The following is a 21504-nucleotide window of genomic DNA, read 5'->3' as shown; positions in this document are numbered from 1 at the left end:
GAATTTTATCTCAAGTTCTACAATGTTTCAGCGTTTTGCATTTTCTTTGGAAGAAAGCTCAGATCTTGTAGCCATGTTATTAGTGTATCAAAAAGAAAATATTAGTTTAAACTCATTACATTAGTGGAAAAAATGTAACACATGGCTTAAAAATTTGCTTTCAGCTGTTGAACAAAGGGGCATCCCCGCCCAACACGTGCTGGGGAAGTTGGGGCAGCTGCATTGATTTTTAAGGCAGCAGCAGAGCTGCTTGGTACCTGAGTCATGCATTTTGAATGCTCTCTGAGGAAAACATATCCAAATACTTTGATCACCAGAAGTTTCCTTTGAATCTGGGATGCTGTCTGTGACACTTGGAAAGCAATACAGAGGGCTCAGCACTTTGAAGGTAGCATGCAGCTACCAGATCACTGCAGAAGGGGGTACCAAATCCCAAATCCAGGCCAGGCTCCAGGCGCTGGTCCCGGTCCCACCCAGCCCCACCTGCAGTTGAGCTGCTTGGTTGTGACATTTAGAGCAGGTTTGGACATATGGGAAGAACCTGACCCTGGGCCACCTCTCACCCTCAGTGGCTGCCCCCACATAAGCCCAGCTGGGCTGGAGCTGCTCCTCCTGTGGTGAGGACAGATGGATGTGGAGGTGGTCCAAGCTCACAGGTCTCTCTCAGCACAGGGGTCAGAGTAGTGTAGGGGTGACCCAACCATGGAAGTCAGAAATTGTACAACTCAGCATATTATTGTGTGATATTTGCAGAATATATGCATGTATATATTTATATTTGAGAATGTAAATTTTTTGACTACACAGATCAATAAACAAAGTCCAAACTCTTGACAGTTCCTCTGTTCTTCCCCTTCAACTCTTGGATGCATAGTAAATGAAGGACATTAAATATAACAAGAATAAAGCCATATTTTTCAGACCAAAGAGACATCTTTAAAATTGATGATTTCCTTTTAGGCTCTCCTTGAGTCTGTAGAACAGAGATTACCTGGATTTGTCCCACCTGACTCTTGCTAGGATTAATCTTGCAGCTGGAAAGTGTTGCATGAGTGTTAATGCCTCCAAACTGCAGCAGTGAGACCATTAGTAGCTGGGCAAAAGAGATTCTCATTCTCATTTGCTTTTTATCTTTGAAAAACAGTTTAAAAAAATTAGAAAAGCCACAAAGCCCAGCATTGCTACCCCAGCTTGCCCCAGGCTGCCTGGCTGTGCTATGGTAGGGCTGCCTCACCAGTGCTGGCTGCTGCCACAGCCACAGCTGTGCCTCTCTGTCCACCACAAGGGTTCTGCCTTGGACCGTGCTCTGTCTGCATCTACATCACACCCATGATTGCAGGCTCATCTATTCCAACGGAGAATAATTTGGCGTTCTGAAGCTGTGCTTAATACACTGCCAGACTTGGCTGTGGGTGCAGGATGCACTCCAGGAGAGCTTTCCTTGGAGGTTCTCCTGACTCCTTTGAAGCCCCAAGATAAGAAGGACATGGACGGAGCAAGTCCAGAGGAGGCCAGGAAGATACCTGGAACACCTTTCTTGTAAAGACAGACTGAGAGATTTGGAGTTGTTGTACCTGAAGAAGAAAAGGCTCTGGGGAAACTTCATTGCTGACTTTCAATATCTAAAGGGGCTACAGGAGAGCTGGACAGGGACTTTTCACAAGGGCATATACTGATAGCACAAGGGGGAAGGGCTTTAAGCTGCAAGAGGACAGGTTTAAGATTCGTTATTAGAAAGAAATTCTTTCCTTTGAGGATGGTGAGGCACTGGCACAAGTTGCCCAAAGAAGTGAATGCCCCATCCCTGGTGGCTTTCAAGGCCAAGTTGGATAGGGCTTGGAGCAACCTGGTCTGGTGGGACCTGTCCCTGCCCAAGGAACAGGTTATTGGAATGAGATGATCTTTAAGGCCTCTTCTATCCCAAACCATTCTGAGATCCATGGCTGTAGCTGTGTCCTCACCACTCCAAGCCATTAGCTCTGAGCAGCCATGGCTGAATTCACACTCTCCCTTTGCACCCCCTTAGCCAAGTTTTGGGTATTGCTGCTTGGTAGTGCTGTCAGTGTGCTGGTATTGAGAGCCCAGTGAAACCTCCTGAGAAGTTTAAAAAGCAGCAAATCCCTTGTTATCCTCAGTGGGACAGTGCACAGTGATGAGGAGGGAACAGCAGGCTCTTCCTTGGAGGGCCATGCATGGGTGAGTAAAGGGAGTGCGTGAACCTTGAGGGTTCTTTTTTCTTCCCTTTTTTCTTTCCTTTTTTTTTTTTCTTTTGCTTGCTTTTTTAAAATGAGAAGATGCAAAAACAGCTAGTTCACTTCTGTGTGTGAAATGGGGAGTTTCTAAGGCTGGGAAATGATTAAGGAAAATTCTCAATCTGAACTCCCAAATAAAGTTTTTAACAATCTAAGGTGGAGAGTTGACTCTCAAGTGACGCACAAATATCTCATGGAGGGACTGTTGACTGACATTTTATATGTGGAACAAGATGGGTTAAAGATGCTTTATGATCTTGGACAAAAAGTTAAATTGCTTCTTTAGACACACATATTACTTGCACAGACTTCTGAGGAAAGCAGCCACTTCACTCAGGACACAGGGGTCAAGTATTTCAGTGTAGTTAAGGCCACCTATAGCAGCTATATCCATACTCATGCCCCTGTCACACATCCACAGCACCTGGAGGGAGAATGCTGTCCTAGCAGAGCTACATGACACTGCTGTGGCTCTGCCCTGCACAGCGTGGACAGACTTTCACTCTGTGATTTTGTTAATTTCCTTTTGGGAAAGGCCAGACTGGTGGGAGCCTGATAAGGAGGAGAAAAAAAAAAAAAAAAAAAAAAAAAAGAAAAGACAACTATACTTAAAAAAAATAGGACAAAAATTTGGTGTGGAAAAATAAACTATAACAGGTTTGTAATTGTAATGCTATTTGTCAGTAAGCCTAGCAAACATTGTGCAATAAGGAACTGGCTGCTTGTTAAGAACATTTATAAGCTGAATATGCCTTGGAGTTAAATCAGCCTTGTTGCTTCCTCTTCTCTGTTCTGCTGAAACGTCAAAGAGTTACCAGTGTTGATAGAAGATTAGGCCTGAAACGTATATTTCAAACAGATAATCATTGAGAAATCAAAACAGAGCACTTGAAATGAGTTAAGGACAGATGTCTCATTGTATGGATGCTCAGCACACACTGCAATAAGGTCATCACCATATGTGAGGTCACTGAGGGAATTTCTAGCATTAGTAATGGTCTTTCCCATGGAATTTATGTACAACAGGGGGATTGTAGGACAGTGGTGTCCTGCTTTCGGGTTGGTGTTGGTTCCCATGTTTCAGCTTGGGTGCAGTAGAGTTACTCTGGACAGAAGCATAAAAGAGTGGTGGATGCCTGAGCTGTGTAAATGGAGGTGCCTATCCAGGATGTTTCTTACTATCCTAATGCAGCAAAAATGTATCACTGCTCCAGGTCTTTCCCTTTTCTGATGCTGTCAATCTGGACGAAAAGAAAGTGTAACTTAAAAAGGGCACTCAGGTACTTGGAATTTTCTGGAAATTGCCTTCCTGTTCTTGAATTTTCTCACAGAAAATCAGTTCAAGAATAAGGTTTTGGTGGGTTTCCTTTTCATTTCCTAAAGACACTTAAGAATCAGAGAGTATATATGGTATATGCAAATATCTGTTCAAATTACTCAATATAAGTTCATTTTTCAAAAAAGATTGTATTTTACTACATTATACACCTGTATATGTGTATATCTATGTGACATCTATGAAGTCTCAAATTATTTTGAAGGCTGCAGGTTTTCTACCATTGTTTTTCTCATATTCAGAGTAAGACAAGGTTAGATTCAATTCATAAAGAAAACACAAGATTTTAGATATGTGGCCATGAGTTTGTTGGATCGCACACAAATTTAGATTACCTTTTTTATTTATATAATTGAGCCTTGCACTGAATAGTGACATGCAGAGTCATAATTACAGTGCTCATCTGGTCATCCTAATTACTTTGCATCCTAATCACCTTGTGCAGTTCATATACATGTATATAGATTAGGGAGGATTAATGGGAAGGTTAAGTCTGTGTGTGCATTTCTTTGTCTTCTTTGTTCCAAGTTCTCAATGTCATCTTCTAGCTCTGAGCTCCAGAGACCTGTTGTTTGTTTCAGTGCAAATAAGGTCCTGCAAAAAGCACAGAATTTAAACAAAAATTACAGTGCTGCACCTGTTTGTATCTGTGTGAGAGAGGGAGAGAGCAGGACAAATTAACAGTTCCTGGTGCAGTCAAGGGAAACACACTGGAAACTAAAGCCAGGTTAGCCCAGGCCATTCCTGGAGTCGTGGGAAAAGGTGTTTCTCTTCTCTCCCTCCCTGTATTTCCATGCCCTGGGCTGGCAGAGCAGGACAGAGCCTTTTTGGCCTTGTGCTGGAGCCGTTCTCCTTTTGTGAGCTGGGAAGGAAGGGGCACCAGAGGGTGAGCAATGCTGTGTGTGAGCATGCCAGCACTGCCAGCCTCTTCAGTAAATCTCAGAGAGCTGAGCCCCACAAGGGGAGTGTCTGACCATCACCTGCCCTGCACCTGCCTGTGCTTTCCTAATCCAGCCATTGTTTCCACCATGCACCACAGAGCTGCTACAGAACAGTTCCCCTCCCTGGCAACAGACACAATGACCAAATCCGGGTGGTTTTCTTCATCCTGGAGGTTTTTTTAGCTGATTATACATCTCCAGCCCTCAGGGCTAGCTCTAGTAGAGTTTCCTATTGCATGAGCAGCTGGTTCCTCCACAGTTCACTTCCCATATCCCTCTCCCACTCCTGGCATATGCCAAAATTTGTGGCAGGGACATCGGCTGCTTCTGTCTTCCATCAGCTCCCCTGAGGCTTTTCTGTCATTTATAGGAGAGTTAAAAGAAATCTTACACATAAATAAATAAAAGAAATCTTACACATATCCTAACAGAAAATACCTGACCCAGAGTGGTTTTAGGCTTATAGAACACCAGAGGAACATTTATTCTGCTAAGGCCAGCCTAAGGGAAAATACTTGATCTGTTCTGTCATGGCTAGAGAGAGGAAGTGTGGGAATCTGATGAGGAGGAGGAGGAGAAAAAGGAAGCCAAGTCTGAAAAGTTAAGGAGTTTTCCACTTGATTTTTTTCCCACTTTGGCACCCAACACAAAGCCTTGCAGAAGGCAGTATCTGTGGGTAGCTGCAGGATTCCTCTTTGAGGAGACATTCCAAGCCATCTCTATCTCACAGAAAAGCTGCCTGCGTTGGTAACCTGGAGTGCTTTTTCTCCCTAACAGAAGCTGCAGGGAGAGAAAGCTCCAAAGAGCCTGAATGCCACCCTGGCAGAGCTGTTTGGGGTGATCCCTGGGGACGGGGACCCTCTGCAGGAGCGCGGCTCCAACTCCTGCCGGCGCTGCGCCGTCGTGGGCAACTCGGGCAACCTGCGGCAGTCCCAGTACGGCCACGACATCGACTCCCACGACTTCGTGCTCAGGTGAGAGGGAACACTCAGCCACAGCTGCCTTTGCTGGCTAAAAGTCACTGCTAATAGGGGGGACAAGTGATTTCAGGATCTGTCTAGTGAAACCTGGTACTTAAGTCAAGTCTGTGTTTCAGGGGTATAAACTCTGTGTTGGAGATACGACCTCGTGTTTTAGATTGGATGAAAAAACATTAATAGGTATTGATGGTGTAGCTTGTTCTGCACAGTCCATAATTGCCTGTGTTAAAAAATATAGGAGAAAAAAAGATTTGCATTCATGAGTAAGAGTTATTTTTGCAGCCAGAGCTCATGAGTGATCTTTCAGACATTTAGCTGACTGTATTAGATTTGACTTTCTTGCACTAGTTCATTCTTAAGCAGTGGTAGGGTGGGGAAGCCAAAGACACTTTTCAGTGGACAGGAGTCACCTATTTGGCTGCAGATTTGTAAAGATTGGCATTTTTTTCTCCCTTTTGAGGCAACATGGTTGGCTACTTTGTTCTACTGAAAGGCAAGCAGGAGCTAGGTAAGCAGAGCTTATCAGCCAGAGGGCAGCCAAAATATCTGGACTAAGTTCACCTCCAACATGTCATCTGCAATTGGGATATACTCCAATTACAAGGCCAGATCACCCAAATTCTTTCACTTGAAACAAACTCAGGATGACTTTTTCCTTTCACACCACAGCTGCCAGCACAGAACAAATTTGGAGAGCAATAAAGGGCAGGAAGGGAGGGATTGCTCTTGAAATGACACATGTGGGAATATTCTCTCAAAGGCAACAAAAGTCTTAGTAGGAAGCTGTGCACTGAAGTCAAGAACAAATCAACAAAAGGTCAACACTGTTTGAACTGTTAAGCCACCTTGGCTTCTGATGTGGCTTCAGCACGGCATAGAGTCTTCAGGTGACACATCTTCACAAATCACATCAGGAGTTGCTTCCTGCAGTTGCATGTCTTGCTCCCTGCCAGAACTACCTCCCCAATGGCAGAGGCACCAACCTGGTCTTCAGATCCATGAAGGCAAAGGGAGAGCCCTCTACATTATTCCTACAGATTGTAAATGTGGGACAGCTGCAAATATGGGAAGCTGTGGTGCATTATACTTAATTCTGTGTCCTTCCATATGGAGACAGCCCTGTTCCTGTGTGGACATTTTTATATTGTCTGTCTTACATTTCCAGACCCCTGCAGAAAAGACCTTGCTGGACTCAAAAGTTGGTAGTAATAACTAAAGAGTAACATACCCAGATGCATGTTTCTGTTCTGAGGCCTTGCCCATCCCATAGCCAGCCATCCCTGGCAAAGGCAAAATTCTGGGTCTTAGTGAACCTTGCAGTCTCAGATTTATATTTGAGCAATCTTAAGCCAGATCTGAAAGGATTGCATAAGGTTTTAGGATTCACCATGGGTGAGAAGAGAAGGTGACCCCTCTGTGCATCAAACACAAAATCTCTGACCTGAAATTCACTTCCACGTGCTCTGGCAATACAGTCAAGGGCAGGGGAGAGCCCAGGAGTCTGAGGAGGCACCTTTCCTTCCAGACAGCCCCCTTTTATTGGTATAACTATCTACTTTCCAACAGAAGGAAGTTCCTGCTTGTTCCTTCCTGCTGAGCCTGGGTGTGAGCTCTGCCTTTTGCTGTATGGCACCAACAGCCCCACCATGGTGGCAGGAAAGGTGCATGGACCCAAGAGCAGGCTGTAAGATAATCAACATGTCACCCTTGGTTTTGTCTTGATGGAAAGAAAGACCCATATTTGATACCTTTGACTGACTAATCTCAGGGCAAAACACAGAAAGTCCTGTGCTTTTCCAGTGTTTTCTGCACGGTATGGTGTGGGTCTCTGGCAGGGAAGGCAGTAAAAGGAAACTCAGTAACAAATCCATGAGCTGGCAGGATATTCTAACTACACTAATAACTCCCTTGAAGGGAGTTAGAAGAAACTTAAGTAATTCACCTGGGGGAGAGCTGCAATAACACAGCCTGGCATAGACTTGATAAACAGATTTTGCCTCTCCTGTTATCATTAACCAGGGCAGCATGTTGTCTGGCAATGTATGATGCTCCTCATTACCTTGTCAGCTACATCCTTCCTTGTCCTCCCTGTGCTTCTGCCAGGAGCTGAGATAATGTTTTTGCAGGGAAAAAAAAGCATTTTGCTCAGAGACAACTGAGGGGTTTCTCCATGGTTTTGCATAGCACCATGGATTCGTACAAGTTGCTTCAGGGATCTCTAATGTGCACTGTGCTGCACCACAGAAATATGCAAATCTCTGCCACTGAGCAGCTAAAGCATCAGGGAGAGAATTGCTGATGTGTTCCCAGATTGGCTTTCAGAAGTGAACACAGGCATAGAGGCATTCCTGCAGTCCTGAGTCCAGAAATCCCCTCTCTGTTCCCTGTATGGGCCACTCATTTAAGAGTCAGTGATCCTTGTGGGTCCCTTCCAACTCAGAAAATCCTGATTCTGGGAATCTGTGATACATCCAGCATATGGTAGGGCAGCCCTGTTTGGCCAGCACATCTTAACTGAGCCCTGGAGGCCCTGGGCAGATTTCCATGCACTGACCCCAGGGTTCCCTAAAGCACCCCGTATGTGCAGAGTGACCCTGAGTATCTGTTGGAGTACCACAAAGTAAAAGTAAAGTTTGAGTAAATGAAGGGTCAGCAGCAGCTCCTGTATTTGTCACTGTCTTTGTGTCTATTTGGCACTGACTTTTGTGCCTTTTTGTGGGAGAACCATAAGGAATATTTGCTGCTTCTCATCACTCATAGCATAGTTTATTACCTTGACCCTAAGACATTCAAATACACCTGGATGGATAAGGGGGAATGGAACTGCAGGAAGTCATGCTGACCTACTTCAGGGCAATGTTTTTCTCACCAGCTTTAGGATGAAGTGAGATGTGTCCTCATGGACTCACCACTCTTTTGATGACTGTAAAGGGAACACAGGAATGTGCTCAGAGATACACTTGGTACACTCCTGTTCAGGCCAAGGAATTCCACACTAAAGCTGAGCTTTCATTTACTGTTCAGTCACATGGGTTATGATCATTCCAGCTTGTCTGAGGACCCCTACACCTCTCAGGGCTGTCTGAAAACCCTGCATATAGCATTCCTTTTAGCCATGGGACCATATTGCTGACCTCAAGCAAATGACTTGTAAAAACTCACATGTTCTTGTGCTTACCTAATTCCTCTTCTGTCTCAATTGTTATTTTTGGGCTGCAGAATGAACCGTGCCCCCACTGCTGGCTACGAATCAGATGTTGGGAGCAAGACCACTCACCACTTTGTTTATCCTGAGAGCTACAGAGAGCTGGCAGCAAATGTGAGCATGATCCTGATCCCCTTCAAGACCCTGGATCTGCGCTGGGTCGTCACTGCTCTCACCACTGGCACCATCAACTTGTGAGTAAGGGCAGGCGCAGGGGGTGGGAGCTCCATGTTTCATGCTGCTCTAGGAGATGGTAGCCTGTGTGGGGCAAATCCCTGCTTCTGGTAAGGCCTAGGATCTTTACAGACCCTCTCAATTCAGAGTTCAGCCCTAAACACTTGATTTCTAGGAAAAGATTAATGTTATGATTGTTGTTGAGGCAAGGATCGAGATCCAGTCCCTTACATCCCCAGAGGTCTCTGAGAAATGAAAAGAGGAGTTTTTGCTGGTGGAAGTGACAAGTTTGGTCAGAAGGCTTGTGAGCTTTGGGGTTCAGTGCCTCATTTTGGGCTTTTCTGCTCATGCTTCCTCCTCTCTGGGTCCTTGGTGTGGGTGCCATGGGATGGAGAGAGAGAAACAGCAAGCATTTCTCACAGCGGCTTGTGAGAATTTTTAGGGAGTTGTAAAGATGTAACAACTGTGTGAAGAAGATGTTTCTGTTAGTTAGCCAATCAAATAAAACCTATCATATCACTATAAAAACTGCATTGTTCTCTTGAGTAAAGCCTTCTTTGCTCTTTCTACAATACTACCTCCTGCCTGTTCCTGTGTTATTCTCAGCACAAGAATAACACCTTGGAGTCAGTACACTTGCAGAAGAGGATGAGGAGGCAGAGAGGGCTGTGCAGGCTGCTCACCTGAGGCAGGGAGCAGATGCAGACTGCAGTATTTGTTGTCCCATCCAGAGGATGAGCTCCCCTGAACAGGCTGGTCAGGAATTTGGTCTGGCTTTCCTGGTGGAATGTGACTTAGAATTGTGCAGAGGAAACAATGTTTTATGTGACACCTCCATGTCTTAGCCTTAAATTCAAGAGTTCTACTTGGCAATAATGTGGCACACTGAAATTTATTCCCCAGTTCTTTCCTGAGTGCTGTCAGAAGTAAAGGTTGTCTCCTGCTAGATTTATGGCAGCACCAGAATTAGAAATGTGATCAAAATGCATGTTTCTTCTGGAAGCCTGCTAGCAGATTCTTTTCCTCCCTCTAAGCTGGCTTTTCCTAATCCAGAGAACGAAATACGTGACATTTGTGCTGTGTGTGAGGTTATCTGCTGGATGTGAAACCACAGCCCTGTGGGGTTGCTTGGTGACACTCTGCTACACACAGGCAGCAAGAACAGATCAGATTGCTTTACTCCAGAGGGAAATAGTTCAAGACATTTAAACTTTTTTCCCAGTTTTAAAGTCTCGGAATATTTAAACTTGGAAAAGTATGTCTGGGGCTTGCTGACAGGGCATCAGAACCACTTCACAATTTTAAGACTCTTTGATGGAAAAACAAATGAAGATTTATTTCTCCTCTTCATTTCCTTTTCTCTCTTTGTAGATACATTTTAGATTCTTTTCATTTATTATTAAGATTCCCTTAACTTGTAAAAAATCTGTGTTAGCTTCCTTTTACCTTTTTTATCACCAGCATTTAATACATGCAATCACAAACTGGCTTGAAAAAAATCCACTTTCAAGACACACTCATAACTTGGAAAAACCAGTACACCTAGAAAAGTGTACCCCTCACTACAAGTCATTGGGGTGCTGAAGCCTGTCCAGAGAAGGGTCATGGGACTGGGGAAGGGTCTGCAGGACAAGGAGCAGCTGAGGGAGCTGGGGGTGCTCAGCTTGGACAAAAGCATGCCCAGGGGGGTCCTTGCCATTCTCTCCAACTGCCTGACGGGAGCTGCAGCCAGGTAGGGGTTGGTCTCTTCTCTCAAATAACAAGAGACAGGAAAAGAGGAAATGCCTCAAGTTTCACCAGGGAAGGTTTAGATTGAATATCAAAACCAGTTTCTTCACCAGAAGAGTTGCCCAGCACTGGAGCATGGGAGTGGTGGTGTCACCATCCCTGAAAGAATTTAAAACATGTACAGGTGTGGCTCTTAGGGACATGGTTTAGTGATGGCTTGGCAGTGGTGGGTTAACTTCTGGACTCAATGATCTTAGAGGTCTTTCCACCTACATGATTCTATTGTTCTATAATTTACATGGGCACACGTTTTTCAGGCAGGTCCACTGCCTGTCCCTGCCCCAGGAGAAAGCTCTTGGTGCTTCTGAGCTCTGAGCCCGGCACTGATTTCAAGTGAGCCCTTAGCCTGTTAGGGAGATATAACTGACCACAATGCACTCACAGCACAGGAAAGGGAAAACACCTTTGCTTAATAAATTACAGGATATATCATATATTTATAATTAGATTGTACATATGGGCTTGGTAAGCATCTGGTATAAATTAGTGTGCAATTATTTCACCACGTGAAAGAAATACCACTATTTTAAGATGTTTGCCATACTCAGAACAGAGAAATTGCATAATTAATAAGCTGGAATAATAAAAGCAGAAAATCATAAGCATACAAATCATAGCAATGTACATAGCATAATTTTTGCCTTGTGGAATTAACCTACAAGCATGCATTAAACACACAGTGTCAGATAATGGGTATAAGGAAATTGTTGAGTGCACATTTTTAAAGGGGAGAAAGCATGAAATAAAAATAAAACACATTTGAAAGTCAGTATTTTAGAAAGGAAGAAGTACTTATCTGCTTACCCTGGTCTGCTTGGGCATTGTTCCACATGCACAGCCTGCACGGTGTCAGCTGAGTTTAGGCTAACAAGAACCCAAGTGCACTCATAGCTAAAAAAGATAAGCATCCTCTATTGGTTAGACTTTTACACAGTCTTTAATTTTCTGTATGAAAGAATTTCCTAAAACTCAAAACCTGTGAGTTAAATATATTCTTTTCTTAGTATTACCATAATTCTTGCAATTTTTTATGATTCAAAACAAAAGCCAAACTTCAGATTGCCTTAATATTAGCTTCAATTGACAGCTGAGTGATTCTCTCAGACACTCTCAGTCCCATTTGACTGATGTATTTCCATCTAAAAACATCTCTCTAAGACTAAGCATTGTTCCAGAGAAGACTAAGAAATGCCTTTTCTGGGATGGGAAACTTTCAGGCCCTCAGGAACCATATATTTACCCTGGCCTTCACTTGCAAATCTTTCAGGAATCTGTATGGTGGAAAAACTCCACTTTGTTTGGCAAAGACAGTGACAGTATTCCTCAGAATGTTACACATCTTGGGTCAAGGGCTCAGTAAATGTTTTGGGCAATGAAATGAATGTTTTATACAGGGACAATGACAGATTTCACTGGAGCCCTGCAAGGTGTTTCATGGAAGATCTCTCCCAGGTGATGTTCCACTGCCTGGAACCTCCATCACAGGTGTCACTGTCCCACTCCTGTTTGGTGCCTCCTGGGTCACTCATTCCCTGGCTGCCCTGCAGCCCAGGGTTTACATGAGCATCAGAGCAGACATCTTAACCAGTGTGCAATATTTTCTGTGTCATTTTATGAAATTGTGCAGTCACATGACAGCAGGACTTGGGTACTCTAAAAACAATGAAGTAGATCTTGGTTAAAATCACTAATATGTCGTCTGACAAAAGCTCCAGCAGTCTCCTGGTTAGATCAGAGATGTCCACAAGTACTGTCATGACATTGCATACTCATCTCTTTGGTCTTCTACTGTATCTCTCCATGACATACAGCCCTCTTGTTCCTTCCACATCACCTTGTAAGAAAAGATTACCTATTTATTTATATGATATTAAGGAGATGCTACCAAAGAAGCCATTCTAGCAAAGAAGCCATTTTTGTCTTCCTGAGCACAAAAAGGGCATGGGATCACCAAGACTGATTTGCTGATTTACTGATTTGCTGATCAAGGTCAGGCATGGGCTGCAGCTGCAAGGGAGTATTTGCTGAGACCAGATAGAGAAGTCTGCATGAGTGTCCCTTTCCCCGCCAGCATCACCTCCCAGGAGCACTGGAACCACCATCTCCTCTCTCACTGCCTCAGCCCTGAGCACAGGAGAGCATTGCCAGGTCACCACTGTTTGGGTAGATTTAGACTAAGTTTTAAAAGTGATGATGTTCCATGGTTCAAAGAAAATAAAACCTTGATGACAGGAACCTTGTCACCAAAACCCAAGTGAAAACATTGAGACTGAACTAGTGGAAGGTGATTTGGTGCTTGACCACAACCCATCTAAAAAGTGTGCAGGATATATTTTGGGATATACTCCAATTACAAAGCCAGCTCACCCGAATTTTTTCACTTGAAACAAACTCAGGATGTTTTTTTTTCTTCCAGCACTCGTCATGAGCTGTGCAATGCCAGCACACACTGTGCATGAGATGTGGGGAATAAAAGTTTTTTTCATTTTCAAGACATGACTCATGATTTCAGCCGAGTCATAAGGTGTAACTTGGAAGTTTGATGCTGGAAACTGCCGGAAACATTCAGCATCGCCCTGGGGAGGAGGGAAGGAGCTCTCTGAGAGGGGCTGTGTGCTGGAATGCCTGAGTTCCATATAACCGCAGAACTGGTGAACTCTGAAAATCATGTGGTAGCTCCGAGTGTTAGGAGAGGAAAAGTCTCCCCCTGGTGGGAGAAGGTTTTTCTGCCATGAAATGAAATGGAAAGTCTTTCCCATCATCAAAGCAGGCAAAGACTGCAACAGTAATGATCCAAGAATCAGAAGTCTCGAGCTCCACATAGTATTGACTCTACAGTATATTCTCAACTAAATCTTTGGTGTCTTACTGTCAATAATTAACTTGAATATTTTAGAACACAATAGTTTCCTATAAAATTGCTTCAGTGACAGCTCAGGTTTTTTCCTGCTGTGTTACTTAATTGCAGCCTTAATTTTACAACAACTTCTTGAATTTACTACTTTAGAATAATTTGAATTTATCACTGTACGTGAAGAATATTCTTTCTTTGGAATTACATGAAAATACCAATAAGTTGGGCTTTTATTTATCATGGTGCTGTCTTTCTTTTTTCTTTAACAGCACATATGTTCCAGTTCCAAGGAAAATCAAAGTCAAAAAAGAAAAGGTGAGCAGTGCTGGTTTGTGGATTTGTTCTGCTAATTTATTTGTAGGTCTTTGCCTGTTTGGGAGACTGCAAGAATCCAAGCAAGCCCTTGACATTGATAAAAAATTGAAGCCAAAATACAGACACTTTCAAAGGCTCAGCTAAGCTAAAGATTTGGCTCCTGAGTGCCATTTAGGCCATAGATCAACCACTAAATAACTGTGGTTGGAAAGAAATTGCTTTTGTGGCTATGCCATTGCACGAGCTCTGTTCTGAAGGCTGCATCACTTCCTCTGGTGCTGCTCAGGAACATTCAAAGTGCAGCATTGTCCTGCACAGTAACTGCTCTGTTCCTACCCATTGCAGCCATTTGTATGTAATGATAGTGAGGAGAGACTTCAGAGGTTTTCCAAAATAATTTTAACATTTGAACACCAAGGGTGTTCCTGACTCCCAGGTCAGTAATAAGGAGCTAAGTGAGCTCTGAACAAATGAAGCTGTGTTTTTCCAGGTCAGTGGAGAATTCCTGGTGCTAGGCTCTTAGCCCACAGCTGCAGTAATTACCTGTACCCAATTAACCAAGCTTGGAGGCTGAGCTCAGGCCAAGCCCAGCAAGGTTTTGCTCCAGGTGTGTTACAGCTCTCACAGGCAATGCTCAAGCACAGTTTGCATGAGAGCACAGACAGGGACAGGCTGGGGGCAGGATTTGCCATGGGGTTAATTCCCATGGAGGAACTTCAGCCCCTGTGCAAAGACTTCTGCTGTTGTAGCTGCATGGTTTGAGAGTATAATCAAGGCAGGCTGTGTGGGAGAAGAAGAACCTCTTCCATGTAGCTTCCAGAAAAATAGAGATCTCATTCTCTTAGCCTTTGGACAGACTGATTTTCCAAAGAAGTACAGTGTCTAATCCATCAAGGGCTGTTAAAGCCTGACATTAGTTCCAGATCATTAAAATTACAAATTAAAGCACACACCTTTCATTCAAGAGGCCAGGTTTTGCCAAAGCCTTCAGGTGAGACCCTGAGCTAATATCAGTTTATTTTCCTTCGCTTCAAACCATGGACCTCTAGGGTGCGGTAAATAATCCCTTAGCTCATCCTGACCTGTTCTGAGGTACAGGATAACCTCTGCAAGACCCCTGTGAGAAGCACCAGGGCAGGTTGTTAAACTCACAGCTCAGCTGAGGGGCAGAGCCCAGGGTGCAGTGATATGCAGCAGCTTCCTGAGCATGAGAGGAGATGCCTGTGTTTCTTCCCACACTGTGCAATGCAAAACAGCCCGTGAGAAGAGATTACACACGGATGCAATATCAGCAATTAACCTCTGACTCTCTAAAAGGAAAAGCCTTGCAGCTAACCACATAGCACTGAAATGCTGTCACTCCAATTACAAACACAGCGTGGAGGGAAAAGTCTCTGCCTCATTCAGGGGAGGGGGTTCAAACCAAGGGCTCCTACCAGTCCTTGGATTTACTGTACTCTCAGGTCTTATCTTAAATGCTCTGTCTCTGGGAGATGACCTTTGTGAGATAAACAAATGCATTTTATGTCTTGTAAGAAAAAAACATACAGCATAGAAAATGGCATGTTTGAAAAACAGGATAAAAGAAGCATGCATGACCTGATAGGCTTCCTGAGGTCCTTGGTTTCCTTAGTTCTGTACCTGTAGAGATGCCAAGACATGGCTGGCACATTGTGCAGAAGAGGCAGTTGTTCTTATGTTCCCACTCAAACTGATGGGAACTGATGATCTTAGGGGTCTTTTCCAACCTAAATTAATCCATGGCTTTGTGAAACCATGTCATGGCATCTCATGTTTGCCTTGTTCAGAACTCCAGCTCCCCAGAGCTCACCTGCAGGGTGCTGCAAGGAGAGCTGAATGGCCAATGCCTAATTTCCATCTCAGTTTCATTCCCATTAGTTTCAGTAGGAATCTCCAGGATTTACATTACTGTAAGCAGGAGGGATATCAAGACCAAGGAAGGGCTGTTGATATGTAATTGCACATGGGAAATATTCCTGATGCACTTAATATGGGACTTATTTTTGCCTTTTATTTGCCTTCAAGAATAACTATTATTCCTTTCTTACCCCATCCCCTACCCCGGTGTCCTTTAGGAATGATGTGCTACCATTGTTTTTTCCCCAGGGTATGTTACTAATGAGTCTTTCTCTCCAATTTTGCCCAGATCCTAGTTTATAATCCAGCTTTCATGAAATACATCTATGAAAACTGGCTGGAGCATCATGGGAGATACCCCTCCACAGGCCTTCTGTCTTTGATGTTTGCTCTCCATGTATGCGATGAGGTAAAGTCTGTCTGTGTGTGGATATATTGATAAAAATCAGGACATTTCACACTGGAGAGCCAGGAACAACCCTGGCCACTCACTCAGCCTTTGTTTCCCCCTCTCCACCTTCTCTTCAGACATGTGCAAACTCCTCAGAAGCATGCAGACACACTCCAGTGCCTGTGATGGATTTTTTTAATGTCAGCAAATTGTAGGGTTTGCTATGTACTCCAGGAGAATATAATTAAACATAAACAGAGATTCCAGCTGGTATCAAAAGACATCTAAACATGAATGGTGTCTATGCCCGTCTTGCTAGTGAAAGTTTGAATTATGTTTTATCTCCTGTTTTCAAACTCAGGCTTGTGGGTTTATAATGTAGGTTGCAGAAAGTGCCTTTGCTCCAGCAGTCACTTGGGGAAATTCCCTGGTTTGAGTGATGTGAGGTGCTCCAAGGTGACTGGAGACTCAGCTAGTTAGAGTAAGGCCTGGTCAGCTCTACAAAATCCTGCAAGTATGGGCTTGTCAGCATGGGGCATCAAAATCACTTTGCTGGCAAAATCCCTGTCCTGGACACACATCTGCTGCTGAGTTTTGGTCCCCCAGGCCTGTTCTGCTTGGAGAGGTGGTGGAAATACTCCTAAAGATACTGGAAGAAACTCTATCATAGTCACAGCAGATTGGCTGGAGTTTGTTTTCTGGTGAGCAGGCAATGAACAGGGCTCTGACATTACCCAAAACAAGTCAAAAATAGCTCATATTTGAATGGACCTGGGTGTGGTTGATTTAGGGAGCTGCTTTGGGGCTATGACCCATTCTAATCCAGTCAGACATTTCACCACTCTCAGTTTAAATAAATCAGTGGTGATGTTTGGACTGTTACTATCAGATGAAACAGGCATAGCCATCAGCAAACAAGCCTTTGGGAGGGGAGAGGCTGTAGCTGGGTGCACATGCAAAGAACATAAAATCTATCTTTCTCTGGAGTAACTGCAAATATCATATAATCAAGCATATAAGTGTAGTCATTTTGGGTCATTATTTGGAAGACCAGGAGCAAACCAAATTTTTTTTCACTTTTTGTGGCTTAAATCAGCTGAAGAGGAGATTCCCATCCCAAGCCACGGATCTCCTGAGGACAATCATGCTTAAGGGATAGGAATGCACTTGCATATTGCTAAAGAAGAATTAATGTATAGAAATCTCCTTTTCCCTCTGAGCTGAGGTCTGGTGGTGTCTCAGCATAGCTTAGGATGTCACATGCCCTGAGTAGGCCTTGGGCTGTTTCTCTGTGGTCCTGTCATGCAGCAGGAGAGCTCAGGATGCCACTGAGTACCTCAGGTGCTGCTGCCTGTAAATATACTGAGAATAAAGAGTTTGTTCAGCACTTCAGATGTAAAGCAATTGTTTTCCAGTCCATAACTCTAGTTCTCCCTTCCCTCCTAGGTCAATGTGTATGGCTTTGGAGCAGACAGCAAAGGACACTGGCACCATTACTGGGAGAACAACACTTCAGGTGGGGCTTTCCGGAAGACCGGCGTCCACGACGGGGACTTTGAGTTCAATATAACTTTGACTCTTGCCTCCATTGAAAAAATAAAATTCTTCAAGGGCAGATGACCCTGGCCATGGGGACAAGTGGGGGCTGCAATTTCCAGCATGCAGCAGAAGAAAGCTCAGTGCAGATGATCTGGGCACCAGCCAGGTTTGAATGCGTGGATCTGCATTGATGAGTTTGGAGCATCTCACACCACAGGGACGAGGCCAAGGCTTCCAAGCTGCACATGATTCCCCATCCTGGGATAGCTGGGAGCTGCCAGTCAGCTGGAATAAATTAATCTCTGCTTAGGCACTATGGCTCAATTCTTGAATTACTGACGAAAGATCTGCCTGTTGCAATTAGAGGAAGCCTGAGCACAGGAACTGCTGTCTGTGTGTCTGTCCTCTCCTCAAGCAAGGCAGCAGATCCTTGAAGAAGAGTGAAAATGACTTCTGGGACCTGAAATCTGCTAAGGCAGCTGTGAACATCATAGTAAGGATTACCTCAAAGAAATTAATTCACTTCTGCTGTTGATCTTTTTGAACCACCTCTTCTCTGTTCTCTTATTGCTTCTGTTTTCATGCTGTATTAAGGAAAAACACGATGAAGTTGCCTGGAGGAGTAAATATTTCAACCATTGCCTCATTTTGCATTGATAGTGTCTAGAAAATATGAATCAAATCATCTCATGTATTATTTAATATTGCTTCCTACACAGCCATAATGATGGAGAAAATAATACTGAAAACTCCAGGAGAAAAAATGGCCTTTTTAGCCACTTGTTTGTCTCATTTGGTTTTATGTAATTTTTGGGGGTTTTGGGGGTATTTTGGTGGAAAATACTCTGGATTTTTTTTTTTATTATTTTTTTATTTAATCAGTTTAAAATTGGAAAGTGGACTTTCTTCAAGTCATTTATATGTGCCTTTTATAATTGTGCAACAAATGTGATTTTTTTTTAATATGACAAACCCTAAATTCAACATTTTTATAAAAGGGGGGGAAATTAACCAAAGTTTAGCTTCTGTCTGGTATGCTTTTGTAGTCAAAACCAATAATAACGACTCCTATATTGTATTTGAACAAACACAAACAAGACAATTTTTGAAGGTAGCTTTTACCTTTTTTATGGGAAAATATTCAAAAGTCACAAGGAAAAATTTCTTCTTAATTTTTTTTGCAAGTTTAAAAATGCAGTATCTCTTTACAAGGTCTCTATCCAAAATGGAAAAAAAATAATGGTTTGGAATATTAACTAATTCTACACTATAAGAATCTTTTGCTCTGTAGCAGCACCTACAAAGACACAATCTGTCCAAGCTGATCTTAGAGCATGAGACAGATTTCAAAATCATGTACATCTCTGGAGAAATGAGTATATTGATGTCAGTACCTCCAGGCAGTGAAATGAGGGAAGTTACAGTGGGGGTTTTATACTCACAGATTTTTGCTGGAATCAATGCATTAAAGCTTCAAGGACAGATAAAGTGTAAATCCAGCTTCAGTCAGTGAAGAATAGAAAACTGTGTTCTTTTCTTCTCCATATGATGAAAACAGGACTTATGGATTATGGATCCACTTTCAGCCTTGGTGAAACCAGAGGAGTTCTTGCCAGAGACTTCAAAGGACTTTTGATCAGGCTTGGGAAAAATGGCATATTTAATTTTTAATGTATCACATTGGTTGGAATTTCTGGCAAAAGAAACCATCATCTAAACGTCCTCTCTTCTATGCACCAGTTGTGGCAGAATGTCCAAGCAGATGAGTTTCTGAGCCAGTGAAAACCCTTCAACAGTGAAGAGCTTCATCCAAGATTTATCCCCTTGTCTTTCTGCACCAGCTGGTACCAGTGAGGTGCCCTCCAAGGCAGCAGCACATGGCACAGTGGCATGGGCACAGTGGCATGGGCACTGGAATTTTGGGCCACAGCACCCCTCACCAACACGAATTGCTTTGCCCACGTGAGTATTACTGGACTTGTGGCTCATAAAGAGCCAAGAATGCCAAATGTCTGTGTGGGAACTGAGCTCCCTCAGCTCGTGTGACCCTCCATTGCAGCAATATGGAAAGGGCAGGATTTTCAAATCCTCAAATCCTCATGATGAGACCTGTTCACAATCCTCATGTCAAGAAGCCATTTCCCAGCATGAGCTGACCTGGGTGTCACAGGCACAGCAGATTTGATGGGCTCACTGTTTTCTACAAGTCCTTTGTGAGAGAATGAAGCATTACTGCCTGAACCATGTTTGTTTGCTTTAAGGATTCCAGCTTGTTTAGATTGCTGTTAATCAATATGGCTCTTGTGAGATGCTGCAGTAATACAAACAAAGCAAGTTTAAGAGGTAAAAGACTACGTGTAAAATGCCAGTCAGAGCTTCACAGTGTGACTGGATTTTGGAGCTTCAAGTACTTTTCTTTTTTCCTCATGGACAAATATTAGTAATTCAGAAACATTGACTGCTCTTTCAGTCATTTTTAGAAAGACTTGGAAGAAAACTCATGGTGGTTAAATCCCCTTGATGTTTTGTTGTTTTTTTGGTTTTTTTTTTCTTTTTTATCACAGGGGTCAATTTGGTATCAAAAACAGTGGAAAAAGAAGCCAGCTACATTCTAGCCTGTGTTGTTTGAAAGTTTCCTTTTTCTGTTCTAATAAAATTTCCATTTCCCCCTGAACATTCTGCCTCTGACAGCACATATAAAACCTCATGGCTCATACATGCAGCTAGATTTAGTGTCTTCATCATGGAACAAGCTGCAGTTCCCATTTAATTTTGTTGCCAACAGCAAGCAGTAAGTGTGTACCACTGATGTCCATTTTTCACAGTGTAGGGAGAGCAGAGTGGATCTCTCCAGGTGTAGGATGAGGAATAGTCTGTGCTATCATGTTTCTATTCCAGTGGAACTTTTTCCAGAGTCCTTTAGGCAGCTGACTGTTGTGTTAGAGTCTTGTCTCAGTTTCTCCACAATTTTGCTGCTCTTTCAATTGCCTTCAGAATCAGGAGATACCAACAGGTGATGCTGAGGGAAGAATTAATTCCTACTGGCCTTGTTGAAGACTGTTTTCTTGCTACAAACTTCTTGGGTTTATTTAGTTTAAAAGAACTAAGGAAAACATTTAACAACATGTCAAGGCTTCAAATTCTTGAACTGTATTTGCCACCACTGCAAAATCTCTGAAGCACTCCTTGAGTGTGTGTTGTGTTTTTTACCAAAGCCAAATCTCTTGAGCACTTTTTTCCTCCCATGTCCAGGTTTTCTTTGTACTTTTCTCTGACTACACAATCAATTATGATTTTTTTCTCTAATGGTGGGAGTCTCACACAATCATTTGTTGACATTTTATTTATTTAATTTTTCAGTATGATATGAATCAAAATAAATTTTTTATTGTAATCGAATCAAAATGTTTCTGTGCACACTTCTTTTTCCACAGTATTTTCATTAACTCCTAGAACCTCCTCTGTCACATAACAGTGTAATGAAGCTTATTCCACTTCCTCACACCCATCTAGTCATACTCAATGATCTTAGAGGTCTTTTCCAGCCTTTATGATTCTGTGGTCCCAGGGGGGACATTGGCATGTTTCAGGCTGCTTGTGGTCATCACCCTGCTCCCATGGTCTCCCTGGAGAAAAGAAATTGAGCTTAATGTGCATGTGGTCTCCTGATGGATCTGTGCTCTGTTTAAGGGATAAATAAGGGAAGATAATGCAGGCTCAGAAATCAGTGACTTGAGAAGAAATTCAGCTTGTGTGAGCTGGCTGAGATCTGAGGACCCACCCCAGGTCCCTGTTTTCAGGGTCACACAGGCACTGCAGTCATGGCTGGCTGAGCTGTCCATGAAGAACCC

The 21504-nt window shown here is 43.2% G+C and overlaps 1 protein-coding gene across 1 annotated transcript in view; it reads left to right on the top strand.

The window, feature by feature from the left end:
* Positions 1–21058, top strand: part of ST3GAL1 (ST3 beta-galactoside alpha-2,3-sialyltransferase 1) — a 79669-nt gene extending 58611 nt beyond the window's left edge. The window contains exons 3-7 of the mRNA XM_058038132.1: positions 5307–5503; positions 8729–8908; positions 13800–13845; positions 16013–16132; positions 17561–21058. Coding sequence (XP_057894115.1) covers positions 5307–5503; positions 8729–8908; positions 13800–13845; positions 16013–16132; positions 17561–17734 — 717 coding nt within the window. The 3' untranslated portion in view covers positions 17735–21058. The remainder of the gene's footprint in view (positions 1–5306; positions 5504–8728; positions 8909–13799; positions 13846–16012; positions 16133–17560) is intronic.
* The last annotated feature ends 446 nt before the right edge of the window (positions 21059–21504 follow it).

Source organism: Melospiza georgiana, chromosome 1 (genome assembly GCF_028018845.1).
Source record: "Melospiza georgiana isolate bMelGeo1 chromosome 1, bMelGeo1.pri, whole genome shotgun sequence".
NCBI lineage: Eukaryota > Metazoa > Chordata > Aves > Passeriformes > Passerellidae > Melospiza > Melospiza georgiana.
The sequence above is the reverse complement of the archived record's forward strand: the minus strand, read 5'-3'. Positions and strand labels throughout refer to the sequence as shown.